The 16,276-nt window shown below is 45.3% G+C and overlaps 1 protein-coding gene across 1 annotated transcript in view; it reads left to right on the forward strand.

The window, feature by feature from the left end:
• Positions 1–16,276, forward strand: part of col5a2b (collagen, type V, alpha 2b) — a 44,366-nt gene that overhangs the window by 6,651 nt on the left and 21,439 nt on the right. The window contains exons 4-17 of the mRNA XM_038979553.1: positions 260–276; positions 518–550; positions 702–734; positions 1,193–1,246; positions 1,456–1,548; positions 1,965–2,042; positions 2,949–2,983; positions 3,100–3,153; positions 4,491–4,544; positions 7,985–8,029; positions 8,717–8,822; positions 9,032–9,076; positions 14,773–14,871; positions 15,132–15,185. Coding sequence (XP_038835481.1) covers positions 260–276; positions 518–550; positions 702–734; positions 1,193–1,246; positions 1,456–1,548; positions 1,965–2,042; positions 2,949–2,983; positions 3,100–3,153; positions 4,491–4,544; positions 7,985–8,029; positions 8,717–8,822; positions 9,032–9,076; positions 14,773–14,871; positions 15,132–15,185 — 800 coding nt within the window. The remainder of the gene's footprint in view (positions 1–259; positions 277–517; positions 551–701; positions 735–1,192; positions 1,247–1,455; positions 1,549–1,964; positions 2,043–2,948; positions 2,984–3,099; positions 3,154–4,490; positions 4,545–7,984; positions 8,030–8,716; positions 8,823–9,031; positions 9,077–14,772; positions 14,872–15,131; positions 15,186–16,276) is intronic.

Raw genomic sequence — 16,276 nt, forward strand, 5'->3', positions numbered from 1 at the left:
AAGGAGCAGGGCTCACATGTCTACATCATTATCTCAGACGAACTGTGACTGCAAGGTGTTGCATGGAAATCCAAGTGTGAAACGTAGCGATTTAAGTTTGGATTCCCTGGAGGTGTCTCACTGATGATGAGGGGAAAACATACTATATTTCATAATGTTTCAACATATAACACAGTATCAAGTCATTGAAGATCACACATCAAATGAAGGATGAAAGATCTACATTAAAATCTGATTTCTTCCTTTCCCTTCCTCAAAGAAATGATGGCGTTCAAGGTGAGTAATGATAAAAGATATTCTCAATTTTCGGTTTTCCAATTTTTACTTGGACACACTCCTGAATATTAGCCTGAGTGCCAGTCTGTTTGTGTTGTCATGCCAACTCCTTGTCACTCATTGTCATATTTGGCTTGACAATGAGCAATGGGGTTGGTAAGAGCACAAACAGATCTGGAACCAGGCTACCTGAATAGCTGAGCTGATTGTCACATTGTTATTTGATGCATTTGATTTCCAGGGTCAGAAAGGCGAACCTGGTGATATCCCTTACGTAAGTCTGTGTTCAGACATCTCAGAGACAGTGCATCTGTTAATCAACAATTCATGTGACTTTTGACACCTATTATGACAACTGTTATCAAAAACATCATACTGTCACTTTTATAGCTGAACAACTGTTTTTGTTTGTTTTTTGTTTCCAGGTCGTGGGGCCAGTAGGTCAACCCGGACCAATGGTGAGCACTCTGTAGACATTTCTTTTGTGTAAAAATAAATAAATTCATAAATCAACATATTTGACATAATTATGTTATAAGTTTCTCGTGCTGCTCATTGTAATGGCTGGAATTGAATCAATGGAACTGTACCAAACACATCAAACACATGGATACAACGTGTTTGACTCCGTTTCATTGGTTCTATTCCAGCCATTACAATGAGCCCGTCCTCTTATAGCTCCTCCCACCAGCTTCCTCTGGTATACTGTATAGAAGTTCGGCTGGCCCCTCCCCTCCTTGAGGTTCAGTCAGATTCCCTTTACCACACTAGATGGTACTATAGAGTTTCAGTAACCAAGGAGGGTTACCTGATGCTACTACTGCAGCCTCTTTCCACAGCTACAGTGGGAAGACACTACTGCTAGTGTAACATATCATGTGATCATGTTTTCTTGTTATCTGTGTCAATGTTTCAGGGTCCTCCCGGAGCTCATGGGAACAGAGGATACACTGGTTTCAAGGGCAGAAAAGTATGTCTAACACAATGACATTTACATCTAGAGAAGCGTGTTACAATACTGGGATTCAATGTGACCTAGGACTAACACACTATCCTGAGATAACTCACTGCTCTTCAATAGCTTTATGTGTTGAATCTGGTAGACATGTTGAATCATCTCTCTAGTAGTGACGTTCAATACTGTCACTCATGAGTTTTCATATGTTTCCTAAAATCCAGGGTTTACAGGGCCCAGCTGGCATCGACGGGGAACCAGGAGTCCCAGGGAACCCTGGTGAGCCAGGATCCCCCGGCCAGCCCTCACACCCTGGGGTGAGTTTGTCTGTCTGTCTCCCCAGCCTGACACTTCACTGGTGCAGTCTGTAACCTTAATTTCTGGTCAAAAGTGCTTTCCCTCCCTACACTTGTTAGAAAACTGACTGAGAGGGTTGGTTTTGGAAAAAATACAGCTTTTTAAAAATTTTGTTTAGCTTTTTGGCCGAATGTGCTTGCTGTACCTGAAATAATTTTCACCCCAAAACGTCAAGTAAGTAACATGAAGAGACTTGGGGGCTTGTAGGGATAGCTCAGAGCTTCCAAACCTTTTCTGTCCCTCTTCTCATTGTACCTGTCCAGTTGAGGGGGAGGTCACTGCACCTATTCTCTTCATACGGAGTCTGTGGTCACCAGTGAAGAACTTCCACACCGTGGTGATGATGAATGAATGACCATCCTCCTCTCTCCCCCAGGGTCAGCTGGTCTCTCAAATGGCAGCAGGCTTCGGTGAGAAATCAGCTGGGATGATGGGAATGATATCTGGCAACAGGGTGAGTTACTATTAAATCAGCTGGGATGATGGGAATGATATCTGACAACAGGGTGAGTTACTATTAAATCACCTGGGATGATGGGAATGATATCTGACAACAGGGTGAACTACTATTAAATCAGCTGGGATGATGGGAACGATATCTGACAACAGGGTGAACTACTATTAAATCAGCTGGGATGATGGGAATGATATCTGGCAAACAGGGTGAGTTACTATTAAGTCACCTGGGATGATGGGGATGATATCTGGCAACAGGGTGAACTACTATTAAATCAGCTGGGATGATGGGAATGATATCTGACAACAGGGTGAACTACTATTAAATCAGCTGGGATGATGGGAATGATATCTGGCAACAGGGTGAGTTACTATTTAATCACCTGGGATGATGGGAATGATATCTGGCAAACAGGGTGAGTTACTATTAAGTCACCTGGGATGATGGGGATGATATCTGGCAACAGGGTGAACTACTATTAAATCAGCTGGGATGATGGGGATGATATCTGACAACAGGGTGAGTTACTATTAAATCTTCTGTCCTATACAAAAAAGTCCCTGACAACCTCATTGACTGGTAGTCCTTGCTAAGTGTGTGTGTCCATGGGCAGTAGATTGTCAACAAGGAAAGACATACTGTAGAGTATGCACAACAGGAGGCTGGTGTTACCTTCATTTGGGAGGACAGGCTCGTGTTGATGGCTGGAGCGGAATTAGTTTAATGGTTGCCATGGTTTCCATGTGTTTGATGCCATTCCATTTGATCCGTTCCAGCTGCATCCTGTCTTATACATTGTCTTAGGCGGGCTTGATTGAACGACAGCTCATTTACGTTTGTGCCTACATTACTCATTACTCTGTCTCTGTATGTTGTCTCCATGTATATTTTAGGGTGAGGCAGGACCAAGAGGGCCTCCTGGAGCGTCCGGTCAACCAGTAAGTCAAAGATGGTCGACTATATCTACCTATCAGACATCAGTTCTTACTGGAGATCATTTCTGTAAGTAAACAGACAGATATGTGATCATTTCCTTTTCCTCCCTGTCTCGTAGGGACCTACAGGGGGGCAGGGGGCCCCAGGAGACGTTGGAGACCCAGGATCCATGGTAAGAACCATGCATAATCTCTGCATCAGTCATCTCTCTGATGCTTTTTTGACTGGGTTTGAATCCTGGTCACCTACATGCTTGAAGACTGTTAGCCCATTGAGCTAAAGCCTAGGCATTAGCACAGAGAGCTAACTCAACAAAAAAAGGGCCTAGGCCATTGTTCCCCAACTGGCGGTCCACGGAAATCAGAAATCGGTTCCAAAGTATTCGCTCACACAATATAGAGTTAAACAGTTTGTGATCATATACAAATGTAAGCAAGGTTAGAAATTATACTTTTTTTGTCAAATATTATATCTGTTTGGGCTTCTTGCGGTCAATTTGTAGTCCACAAATTATTTGTAATTAAGTTCCTGACCATCCGCTCAATAAAAAATCCTACCGCGGCTGAATCAACTGACTAATCTTCCTGGTTAGGCATTATCTCAGGGAGCTAACACAAGTCTTCAGTTCTCAGGCAAAGTTATCATCATCACACCAGCTTGGATCACTGAACTACCTCCGCTACACTCTCACACACCATATTGAGGTGTTACACCAATTTCTACCAATCACACACTGTATTGATGTGTTACACCAATATCTACCAATCACACACCATATTGAGGTGTTACACCAATATCTACCAATCACACACTGTATTGAGGTGTTACACCAATATCTACCAATCACACACCATATTGAGGTGTTACACCAATATCTACCAATCACACACTGTATTGAGGTGTTACACCAATATCTACCAATCACACACTGTATTGAGGTGTTACACCAATATCTACCAATCACACACTGTATTGAGGTGTTACACCAATATCTACCAATCACACACTGTATTGATGTGTTTACACCAATATCTACCAATCACACACTGTATTGAGGTGTTACACCAATATCTACCAATCACACACCATATTGAGGTGTTACACCAATATCTACCAATCACACACTGTATTGAGGTGTTACACCAATATCTACCAATCACACACTGTATTGATGTGTTACACCAATATCTACCAATCACACACTGTATTGAGGTGTTACACCAATATCTACCAATCACACACTGTATTGAGGTGTTACACCAAAATCTACCAATCACACACTGTATTGAGGTGTTACACCAATATCTACCAATCACAGTCTGTATTGATGTATTACACCAAAATCTACCAATCACACACTGTATTGAGGTGTTACACCAATATCTACCAATCACAGTCTGTATTGATGTATTACACCAATATCTACCAATCACAGTCTGTCTTGAGGTGTTACACCAGAGCTATATGTTGTATTGACTGTGTGTGATTGGACATGTTGTTTTCATACAGGGTGGCTTTGGTTACAGAGGACCTGAGGGCCCACCAGGAAAACCAGGACCAGATGTAAGTACTCTACACTCCAACAGAGTCCATGTCCCTATTCCCTATATAGTGCAATACTTTTGACCAGGACCCATAGGGCCAGTGGTGAGGAACAACCCGCATTAGAAATGACGTCTTCTGAGTATGAATGAGCCTGGTATGTTGATATTGGTTGCTTTCTGCATATGTTCCTTCATAGTATGTAGTAAGATTAGTGCAGAGTTTTTCCTAGCCACCGTGCTTCTACATCTGCATTGCTTGCTGTTTGGGGTTTTAGGCTGGGTTTCTGTACAGCACTTTGTGACATCAGCTGATGTAAAGGGCTTTATAAATACATTTGATTGATTGATTGATTGCACCGAATATTGTTTTAGTAAGTAGTAGACAAGCCAAAGTAAGTAGGACACAGCCAAAGACCATGGATGCCACTGATCAAAACAGATACAAATGTTATGTAAGTGTAATATCTTGTTGCTAATGTAGATTGCAGGTAGCTCTGCATACTTTCTTCAATAGGCGCGGGTTGAAAAACTTGTTAGTGCAGGCTACACTAGCACCAATACCTTGGTGTGTCTAACTCTGCACTAACATGCCATGTTGTGTCATTAACTCGTTTTTTTTAACCTTTATCGGAGATGGTATAATGCCAAGTGACAATTAAACCTCTTGACTATTAGACAACCCTAAATACCTAACACACCATTGTTCAGGATTATACAACGGTGGTAATGCCTTTGAAGCTGGTGTTTGGAGGATACATTGGCTTGGTTTGAAGGCCCGAGACGAACCGTGGCAATATGTCCTCCTGTCATATGTCAGTTGTGCAGAGGAGAGGACAGAGTCAAGAGCAGGACACAGAACTGAGTAAAATAACGTACTTTACTCTGAAAAATAAATCAGCCAAAATAATCCACACAGGGATAACAAACCCTAACACACACGACTAACACAAACCAGGAATAATCACGCACAAAACATAATGGGAACCAGAGGGTTAAATAGGGAAATAATAATAACTTAATGGGAACCAGGTGTGTACACTCAAGACATAACAAATAGAAAACAGAAACATGGATCGGTGGCAGCTAGAAAGCCGGTGAAGACGACCACAGAACGCCGCCCGAACAAGGAGAGGCACCAACTTCGGCGGAAGTGGCGACACCTCCAAACACCAGCTTCTTGGGCATGTCACTTAAGCGAACTCAACATGGAGATTTAGATGTTATTTATAATCTTTGTTCTACATCAACCTTTAATGCATTGAACATCTAGGCTTTACACACCCATCCAGAATCACTTTCACATTATGTTGGAGTGCTATTTGTTTACCTTTCTGAAGTGCTGTTCATCTGTTGAACCCTTATGAAAAAATATTGCAGTCAGAGTGCAGTATAACTGCAGTACACTGCAATATACCGGTAGTAGGCTGCAAATACTGCGTCCAAAATAAATCCGTTTTTTTACTGCAGTAATTTTGTAGTGTAATTGCAGTGACAGTGCAGTATAACATTTAAGTTAACTGCAGTATAACTACAATCACTGCATCCAAAATACCACAGTTGACTGCAATTAAGTCACTTTTACTGCAGTTTCAAAACCGCAATCTTTTTTTGTAAGGGAAATGCTGTTTGACTATATCTGAGAGAGTGAAAATGACCACTATTTGTTACCTACCTGTACTGTAATGTCTTCTAGCAGCTGAGAATGTGATGTGAATGTGATGTTTTCCCTTCACAGGGAGAATCTGGCCCAACCGGAATAGATGGAGATACAGGAGCCGCTGGATCTGCCGTAAGTAACAAACTGTCTTTCAACTGAAACCAACTATCTGTCAGCCTTCAAACAACCAATTATCTGCATTAAATGTCTTTCTCTGTCACTGCAAATCAAATGAATGTTGAATGCAAAGGCATTCGCAAAAACACAATTAATTACACACTTCTTTTATGATAGACATTTTAAGATTTTGATTATACCACTTACAACAATTTCCATATGATTAGAGTGAGTTGTAAGACTGTGGATGGATGTGCTTTATTTTCCCATCCACTCCCATCCAACTGTACTTAGTTAAGAAAGCAGGTACCATTGCCTTCAACCTAAACTTGAATAGTCTTCATTTTGTGAGTAAAACCAATGAACAATAGTCCACAACTAGAATAGACTGTTGTTTTAATGGGGCCACTGTATGTACTTATAAATGTGAAAGTCAAACAGTGATTAAATGTGGTGATTTCCAGGGTGCCAGAGGTTTCCCAGGACTGCCAGGTCTCCCTGGACTGAAAGGCCTTAAGGTCAGCAGCAGCACATGGATGATCACAATGCTCATATCTCTGTACTGTAGTTTGAAGCATGGCTGCATGTACAGTTCTTTAAATAGTTAACTTGGCACTGTGCTGTTATGAACTTCTGTGAGATTCATTAGAGCCTAGAACAGACCTGATCAGAACTGATGAGCTAATGTCTCATCAACAGGGTCATGCAGGTCTTCTAGGAGCGAGAGGTCAATCTGGTGCTGCTGGGTCAAAGGTTAGCTCATCATCATGCATATCTGTATATTTGTGCTGCTTCGCAAGGTTAGTATCTAAAAATGATCTGTTTCTGTTTGAAATTGCTGCACATATCGTGACTCTCTCTCTCTCTGTGTGTGTGTGTGTGTGTGTGTGTGTGTGTGTGTGTGTGTGTGTGTGTGTGTGTGTGTGTGTGTGTGTGTGTGTGTGTGTGTGTGTGTGTGTGTGTGTGTGTGTGTGTGTATGTGTGTGTGTGTGTGTGTGTGTGTGTGTGTGTGTGTGTGTGTGTGTGTGTGTCTGTGTGTGTGTGTTATTTTACAGGGCCCATCAGGTACTCCTGGTGGAATGGGGCCCCCTGGTCCTGCGGTAGGTCATAATCAATTAGTTAATTGATAATAAATGATTATATTTTTGTAATACCTGTTACTCACACACACCAATAACTGTAAATACCCTGTTATGTGTCCAATCTGTCAGTGAGGGGTGTAATATTATGTGAAACATGATACTGTATATTGTAGGGTCCAGCAGGAATGCAAGGGGAGAGAGGAAGGAATGGCCCTACTGGACCTGTGGTAAGAGAGATATGACTACTACTACTATAACTCTACATTACACAGCTCCGTCTCTTCAATCCATTGATTGCCCACCTGAATTAAATTGATCTGAGGTCAGTTCTTATTCAACATGTGGCATAAGGCATCATTGGTTTATATGTAGGTTCAAAATGTTTTGTTTTGGCTTATCAGTGACACATGTTGTAACCTTTGTTTTTATTTTGTATTTATCCAGGCGAGTCAATTAAGAACAAATTCTTATTTACAATGACATCCTGGCTTACAATGACAGCCTATGCTGCCACTGTCCTCGTATGGTGATGTGCATTGATGATGAGATGATAGAGGTGAATTTGTCAAATCTTCTTTCAGTTGTGCATCTCTCTCCATACAGGGGAAACGTGGTGAATCTGGACACATTGGGAAAGCAGGACCACAGGTACGACCTCTAACATCCAACAAAACATCACCCTTCAGATCAAATCATTATAGTACACAAATCAGTATTACAAATTCAATATAACAAATGAAAAGCAACACTGTATCTACTCAAAATACACTATTTTCCTGAAAGCCAGTATAAAAGTGTTATACATTTACAAATCAGCAGTGATGTTAACTGGGAAAAGGTGATGTTTCCAGTACTAACCAACACCAGATGTGTGTCCAAAATGGCTCCCTATTTCCTATATAGTGTCTATAGTGTGAAGGGAATAAGGGGCCATTTTGGATACAGCCCCAGGTGTGGATGACATGCAGCCTACTGTACCAACCAACCATCTTGGATGTGATGTGATTCTAGGGTCCTATGGGGATCACTGGAGCTCTAGGATTCCCAGGTAGTCCAGGTATAAAGGTGAGTACTGTTCATTCTTTAATATACTTTGATGGAGCACAGTCCTCTTCTTCACACCAGCCATGTACTAAATATTGGTGACTCAAACGTATAACCCAGTCCTTCCCCCTCAGAATTACATTTCATTCTAAACAGGCCCATTCGGATTACTCTATTCCGATAAAGATGTTTTTATGAGGGTGTTTGTTCATTATGAGCTATGCATCTGTTCAACAACGGTTGATTAGAGTGCATGTAAACACACTCTGACTGTGACACTGTTGTCTCCAGGGGCAACCAGGGCCCCAAGGAGCACGAGGAACAGGGGGCCAGCAAGGACCAAGAGGGGAGGCCGGACGCGTGGGATTGGCTGGAGCTACGGGAATTCAGGTGTTTGGCTAATTCATGATGCTAATAATCTCTACACCTACGGTAACTGTACTATCAACAACTCACCACTTCAGGGTGTAGACTGATTCACTGAAAATGTTCCTGAATCTGGTTTCTGATTGAAACGTCCATTGAAAGTACATTTTATGCTTAACTGACTTGTCGGGTTAAATTAAGTTTTAAAAAATGACATAAAAAACATGTTGATTTCTGTAGGGTCCAACAGGAACAGAGGGTGCTGCCGGAGCCAAAGGACCATCCGTATGTATAACTCCACCCACTTTCATCTCTCCTTGTTCATCTCCTTGTTCAGCTACTCCCTTCAATCTAATATATCTCTCACCTTCCAATCATCCAAATATTAATATCTGATGTATTATTCATTATTATGTATTATGTAAAATCCTTGAATGTATGTAACAGGGTGTTGGCCCCGACATGCCATGCTGTCTGGACAGTAGACTACAGCCTGTCCTGTTAGAATGGGCCCTGGTACAGAGTCACAGAGACAGTAGACTACAGCCTGTCCTGTTAGAATGGGCCCTGGTACAGAGTCACAGAGACAGTAGACTACAGCCTGTCCTGTTAGAATGGGCCCTGGTACAGAGTCACAGAGACAGTAGACTACAGCCTGTCCTGTTAGAATGGGCCCTGGTACAGAGTCACAGAGACAGTAGACTACAGCTTGTCCTGTTAGAATGGGCCCTGGTACAGAGTCACAGAGACAGTAGACTACAGCCTGTCCTGTTAGAATGGGCCCTGGTACAGAGTCACAGAGACAGTAGACTACAGCTTGTATTGTTAGAATGGGCCCTGGTACAGAGTCACAGAGACAGTAGACTACAGCCTGTCCTGTTAGAATGGGCCCTGGTACAGAGTCACAGAGACAGTAGACTACAGCTTGTCCTGTTAGAATGGGCCCTGGTACAGAGTCACAGAGACAGTAGACTACAGCTTGTCCTGTTAGAATGGGCCCTGGTACAGAGTCACGGAGACAGTAGACTACAGCTTGTCCTGTTAGAATGGGCCCTGGTACAGAGTCACAGAGACAGTAGACTACAGCTTGTCCTGTTAGAATGGGCCCTGGTACAGAGTCACAGAGACAGTAGACTACAGCTTGTCCTGTCAGAATGGGCCCTGGTACAGAGTCACGGAGACAGTAGACTACAGCTTGTATTGTTAGAATGGGCCCTGGTACAGAGTCACAGAGACAGTAGACTACAGCCTGTCCTGTCAGAATGGGCCCTGGTACAGAGTCACAGAGACAGTAGACTACAGTTTGTCCTGTCAGAATGGGCCCTGGTACAGAGTCACAGAGACAGTAGACTACAGCTTGTATTGTTAGAATGGGCCCTGGTACAGAGTCACGGAGACAGTAGACTACAGCTTGTCCTGTTAGAATGGGCCCTGGTACAGAGTCACAGAGACAGTAGACTACAGCCTGTCCTGTTAGAATGGGCCCTGGTACAGAGTCACAGAGACAGTAGACTACAGCCTGTCCTGTTAGAATGGGCCCTGGTACAGAGTCACAGAGACAGTAGACTACAGCTTGTATTGTTAGAATGGGCCCTGGTACAGAGTCACGGAGACAGTAGACTACAGCCTGTCCTGTTAGAATGGGCCCTGGTACAGAGTCACAGAGACAGTAGACTACAGCCTGTCCTGTTAGAATGGGCCCTGGTACAGAGTCACAGAGACAGTAGACTACAGCTTGTATTGTTAGAATGGGCCCTGGTACAGAGTCACAGAGACAGTAGACTACAGCCTGTCCTGTTAGAATGGGCCCTGGTACAGAGTCACAGAGACAGTAGACTACAGCCTGTCCTGTTAGAATGGGCCCTGGTACAGAGTCACAGAGACAGTAGACTACAGCCTGTCCTGTTAGAATGGGCCCTGGTACAGAGTCACGGAGACAGTAGACTACAGCCTGTCCTGTTAGAATGGGCCCTGGTACAGAGTCACAGAGACAGTAGACTACAGCCTGTCCTGTTAGAATGGGCCCTGGTACAGAGTCACAGAGACAGTAGACTACAGCTTGTATTGTTAGAATGGGCCCTGGTACAGAGTCACAGAGACAGTAGACTACAGCCTGTCCTGTTAGAATGGGCCCTGGTACAGAGTCACAGAGACAGTAGACTACAGCTTGTATTGTTAGAATGGGCCCTGGTACAGAGTCACGGAGACAGTAGACTACAGCCTGTCCTGTTAGAATGGGCCCTGGTACAGAGTCACAGAGACAGTAGACTACAGCCTGTCCTGTTAGAATGGGCCCTGGTACAGAGTCACGGAGACAGTAGACTACAGCCTGTCCTGTTAGAATGGGCCCTGGTACAGAGTCACGGAGACAGTAGACTACAGCCTGTCCTGTTAGAATGGGCCCTGGTACAGAGTCACAGAGACAGTAGACTACAGCCTGTCCTGTTAGAATGGGCCCTGGTACAGAGTCACGGAGACAGTAGACTACAGCTTGTCCTGTTAGAATGGGCCCTGGTACAGAGTCACGGAGACAGTAGACTACAGCTTGTCCTGTTAGAATGGGCCCTGGTACAGAGTCACGGAGACAGTAGACTACAGCCTGTCCTGTTAGAATGGGCCCTGGTACAGAGTCACAGAGACAGTAGACTACAGCCTGTCCTGTTAGAATGGGCCCTGGTACAGAGTCACGGAGACAGTAGACTACAGCCTGTCCTGTTAGAATGGGCCCTGGTACAGAGTCACAGAGACAGTAGACTACAGCCTGTCCTGTTAGAATGGGCCCTGGTACAGAGTCACAGAGACAGTAGACTACAGCCTGTCCTGTTAGAATGGGCCCTGGTACAGAGTCACAGAGACAGTAGACTACAGCTTGTCCTGTTAGAATGGGCCCTGGTACAGAGTCACAGAGACAGTAGACTACAGCTTGTATTGTTAGAATGGGCCCTGGTACAGAGTCACAGAGACAGTAGACTACAGCCTGTCCTGTTAGAATGGGCCCTGGTACAGAGTCACAGAGACAGTAGACTACAGCCTGTCCTGTTAGAATGGGCCCTGGTACAGAGTCACGGAGACAGTAGACTACAGCCTGTCCTGTTAGAATGGGCCCTGGTACAGAGTCACAGAGACAGTAGACTACAGCCTGTCCTGTTAGAATGGGCCCTGGTACAGAGTCACAGAGACAGTAGACTACAGCTTGTATTGTTAGAATGGGCCCTGGTACAGAGTCACAGAGACAGTAGACTACAGCCTGTCCTGTTAGAATGGGCCCTGGTACAGAGTCACGGAGACAGTAGACTACAGCCTGTCCTGTTAGAATGGGCCCTGGTACAGAGTCACGGAGACAGTAGACTACAGCCTGTCCTGTTAGAATGGGCCCTGGTACAGAGTCACAGAGACAGTAGACTACAGCCTGTCCTGTTAGAATGGGCCCTGGTACAGAGTCACAGAGACAGTAGACTACAGCCTGTCCTGTTAGAATGGGCCCTGGTACAGAGTCACAGAGACAGTAGACTACAGCCTGTCCTGTTAGAATGGGCCCTGGTACAGAGTCACAGAGACAGTAGACTACAGCCTGTCCTGTTAGAATGGGCCCTGGTACAGAGTCACGGAGACAGTAGACTACAGCCTGTCCTGTTAGAATGGGCCCTGGTACAGAGTCACGGAGACAGTAGACTACAGCCTGTCCTGTTAGAATGGGCCCTGGTACAGAGTCACAGAGACAGTAGACTACAGCCTGTCCTGTTAGAATGGGCCCTGGTACAGAGTCACGGAGACAGTAGACTACAGCCTGTCCTGTTAGAATGGGCCCTGGTACAGAGTCACAGAGACAGTAGACTACAGCCTGTCCTGTTAGAATGGGCCCTGGTACAGAGTCACAGAGACAGTAGACTACAGCTTGTATTGTTAGAATGGGCCCTGGTACAGAGTCACAGAGACAGTAGACTACAGCCTGTCCTGTTAGAATGGGCCCTGGTACAGAGTCACGGAGACAGTAGACTACAGCCTGTCCTGTTAGAATGGGCCCTGGTACAGAGTCACGGAGACAGTAGACTACAGCCTGTCCTGTTAGAATGGGCCCTGGTACAGAGTCACAGAGACAGTAGACTACAGCCTGTCCTGTTAGAATGGGCCCTGGTACAGAGTCACAGAGACAGTAGACTACAGCCTGTCCTGTTAGAATGGGCCCTGGTACAGAGTCACAGAGACAGTAGACTACAGCCTGTCCTGTTAGAATGGGCCCTGGTACAGAGTCACAGAGACAGTAGACTACAGCCTGTCCTGTTAGAATGGGCCCTGGTACAGAGTCACAGAGACAGTAGACTACAGCCTGTCCTGTTAGAATGGGCCCTGGTACAGAGTCACGGAGACAGTAGACTACAGCCTGTCCTGTTAGAATGGGCCCTGGTACAGAGTCACAGAGACAGTAGACTACAGCCTGTCCTGTTAGAATGGGCCCTGGTACAGAGTCACAGAGACAGTAGACTACAGCCTGTCCTGTTAGAATGGGCCCTGGTACAGAGTCACAGAGACAGTAGACTACAGCTTGTCCTGTTAGAATGGGCCCTGGTACAGAGTCACAGAGACAGTAGACTACAGCCTGTCCTGTTAGAATGGGCCCTGGTACAGAGTCACAGAGACAGTAGACTACAGCCTGTCCTGTTAGAATGGGCCCTGGCACAGAGTCACAGAGACAGTAGACTACAGCTTGTCCTGTTAGAATGGGCCCTGGTACAGAGTCACAGAGACAGTAGACTACAGCTTGTCCTGTTAGAATGGGCCCTGGTACAGAGTCACGGAGACAGTAGACTACAGCCTGTCCTGTTAGAATGGGCCCTGGTACAGAGTCACAGAGACAGTAGACTACAGCCTGTCCTGTTAGAATGGGCCCTGGTACAGAGTCACGGAGACAGTAGACTACAGCTTGTATTGTTAGAATGGGCCCTGGTACAGAGTCACGGAGACAGTAGACTACAGCCTGTCCTGTTAGAATGGGCCCTGGTACAGAGTCACGGAGACAGTAGACTACAGCCTGTCCTGTTAGAATGGGCCCTGGTACAGAGTCACGGAGACAGTAGACTACAGCCTGTCCTGTTAGAATGGGCCCTGGTACAGAGTCACAGAGACAGTAGACTACAGCCTGTCCTGTTAGAATGGGCCCTGGTACAGAGTCACAGAGACAGTAGACTACAGCCTGTCCTGTTAGAATGGGCCCTGGTACAGAGTCACAGAGACAGTAGACTACAGCCTGTCCTGTTAGAATGGGCCCTGGTACAGAGTCACAGAGACAGTAGACTACAGCCTGTCCTGTTAGAATGGGCCCTGGTACAGAGTCACAGAGACAGTAGACTACAGCCTGTCCTGTTAGAATGGGCCCTGGTACAGAGTCACGGAGACAGTAGACTACAGCCTGTCCTGTTAGAATGGGCCCTGGTACAGAGTCACAGAGACAGTAGACTACAGCCTGTCCTGTTAGAATGGGCCCTGGTACAGAGTCACAGAGACAGTAGACTACAGCCTGTCCTGTTAGAATGGGCCCTGGTACAGAGTCACAGAGACAGTAGACTACAGCTTGTCCTGTTAGAATGGGCCCTGGTACAGAGTCACAGAGACAGTAGACTACAGCCTGTCCTGTTAGAATGGGCCCTGGCACAGAGTCACAGAGACAGTAGACTACAGCTTGTCCTGTTAGAATGGGCCCTGGTACAGAGTCACAGAGACAGTAGACTACAGTTTGTCCTGTCAGAATGGGCCCTGGTACAGAGTCACAGAGACAGTAGACTACAGCTTGTCCTGTTAGAATGGGCCCTGGCACAGAGTCACAGAGACAGTAGACTACAGCTTGTCCTGTTAGAATGGGCCCTGGCACAGAGTCAAAGAGACAAAAGGCAGCCTGTCCTGTAAGACAAGTCATTCATTGATGTCAATGGGTGAACACAGGTTAGATACCTATTTTAGGCATAATTATGTGATTTCTACGCCAGGGAGCTCCAGGTATCCAGGGTCTGACTGGACTGCTTGGACCTGCGGGCCCCCCCGGACCACAGGGAACCACTGGACTGCCCGGGCCTAAGGGCCAACTGGTAAGAGATTTGTTGTTTAATTTTGACCACTCATTTCATTGTTTGGCTCAAGAATGGTTGTCAGGTCCCTAGCTGTTACAAAGGTCATAGGAACTACTGCTGGTTTCCATGCTCCAGTTAAAATGCTATCATATGGCTACATGTTCATAACGCCGTCAGGAAAAGCTAGCTCTCAAACCTTGAGATCGTACATTGTCAGTAGACTTGAAAAACAATGTCATGTGAAACATCTATCCATCATATTCTTCTCTTCTCACAAGGGTGATTTAGGCGTTCCCGGATTCAAAGGAGAGGCTGGATTCAAAGGAGAATCTGTAAGATATACAACCCGTCATAATGAATGTATCTCTAATTACATGGTTTAATAATGTACAATAGCAACAACCTGCCTTTCAACACATGCATGTGACGTAGAAAGGCAGGTGACGTAGAAAGGCAGGTGACGTAGAAAGGCAGGTGACGTTGAAAGGCAGGTGATGTTGAAATGCAGGTGATGTTGAAAGGCAGGTGATGTTGAAAGGCAGGTGACGTTGAAAGGCAGGTGATGTTGAAATGCAGGTGAAGTTGAAAGGCAGGTGATGTTGAAAGGCAGGTGATGTTGAAAGGCAGGTGATGTAGAAAGGCAGGTGATGTTGAAAGGCAGGTGATGTTGAAAGGCAGGTGATGTTGAAAGGCAGGTGACGTTGAAAGGCAGGTGACGTTGAAAGGCAGGTGATGTTGAAAGGCAGGTGATGTTGAAAGGCAGGTGACGTTGAAAGGCAGGTGATGTTGAAAGGCAGGTGATGTTGAAAGGCAGGTGATGTTGAAAGGCAGGTGATGTTGAAAGGCAGGTGATGTTGAAAGGCAGGTGATGTTGAAAGGCAGGTGACGTTGAAAGGCAGGTGACGTTGAAAGGCAGGTGATGTTGAAAGGCAGGTGATGTTGAAAGGCAGGTGATGTTGAAAGGCAGGTGATGTTGAAAGGCAGGTGATATTGAAAGGCAGGTGATGTTGAAAGGCAGGTGACGTTGAAAGGCAGGTGACGTTGAAAGGCAGGTGATGTTGAAAGGCAGGTGATGTTGAAAGGCAGGTGATGTTGAAAGGCAGGTGATGTTGAAAGGCAGGTGATATTGAAAGGCAGGTGATGTTGAAAGGCAGGTGATGTTGAAAGGCAGGTGATGTTGAAAGGCAGGTGATGTTGAAAGGCAGGTGATATTGAAAGGCAGGTGATGTTGAAAGGCAGGTGATGTTGAAAGGCAGGTGATATTGAAAGGCAGGTGATGTTGAAAGGCAGGTGACGTTGAAAGGCAGGTGATGTTGAAAGGCAGGTTATGTTGAAAGGCAGGTCATGCTGGTTTCTTTCTGAATGGGGTACATATCTATCTGAGCCTTCCTCCAAAGTTCAGCTTGTTCAGTACATTTATTGG

This window comes from Salvelinus namaycush, chromosome 40 (assembly GCF_016432855.1).
Source record: "Salvelinus namaycush isolate Seneca chromosome 40, SaNama_1.0, whole genome shotgun sequence".
NCBI lineage: Eukaryota > Metazoa > Chordata > Actinopteri > Salmoniformes > Salmonidae > Salvelinus > Salvelinus namaycush.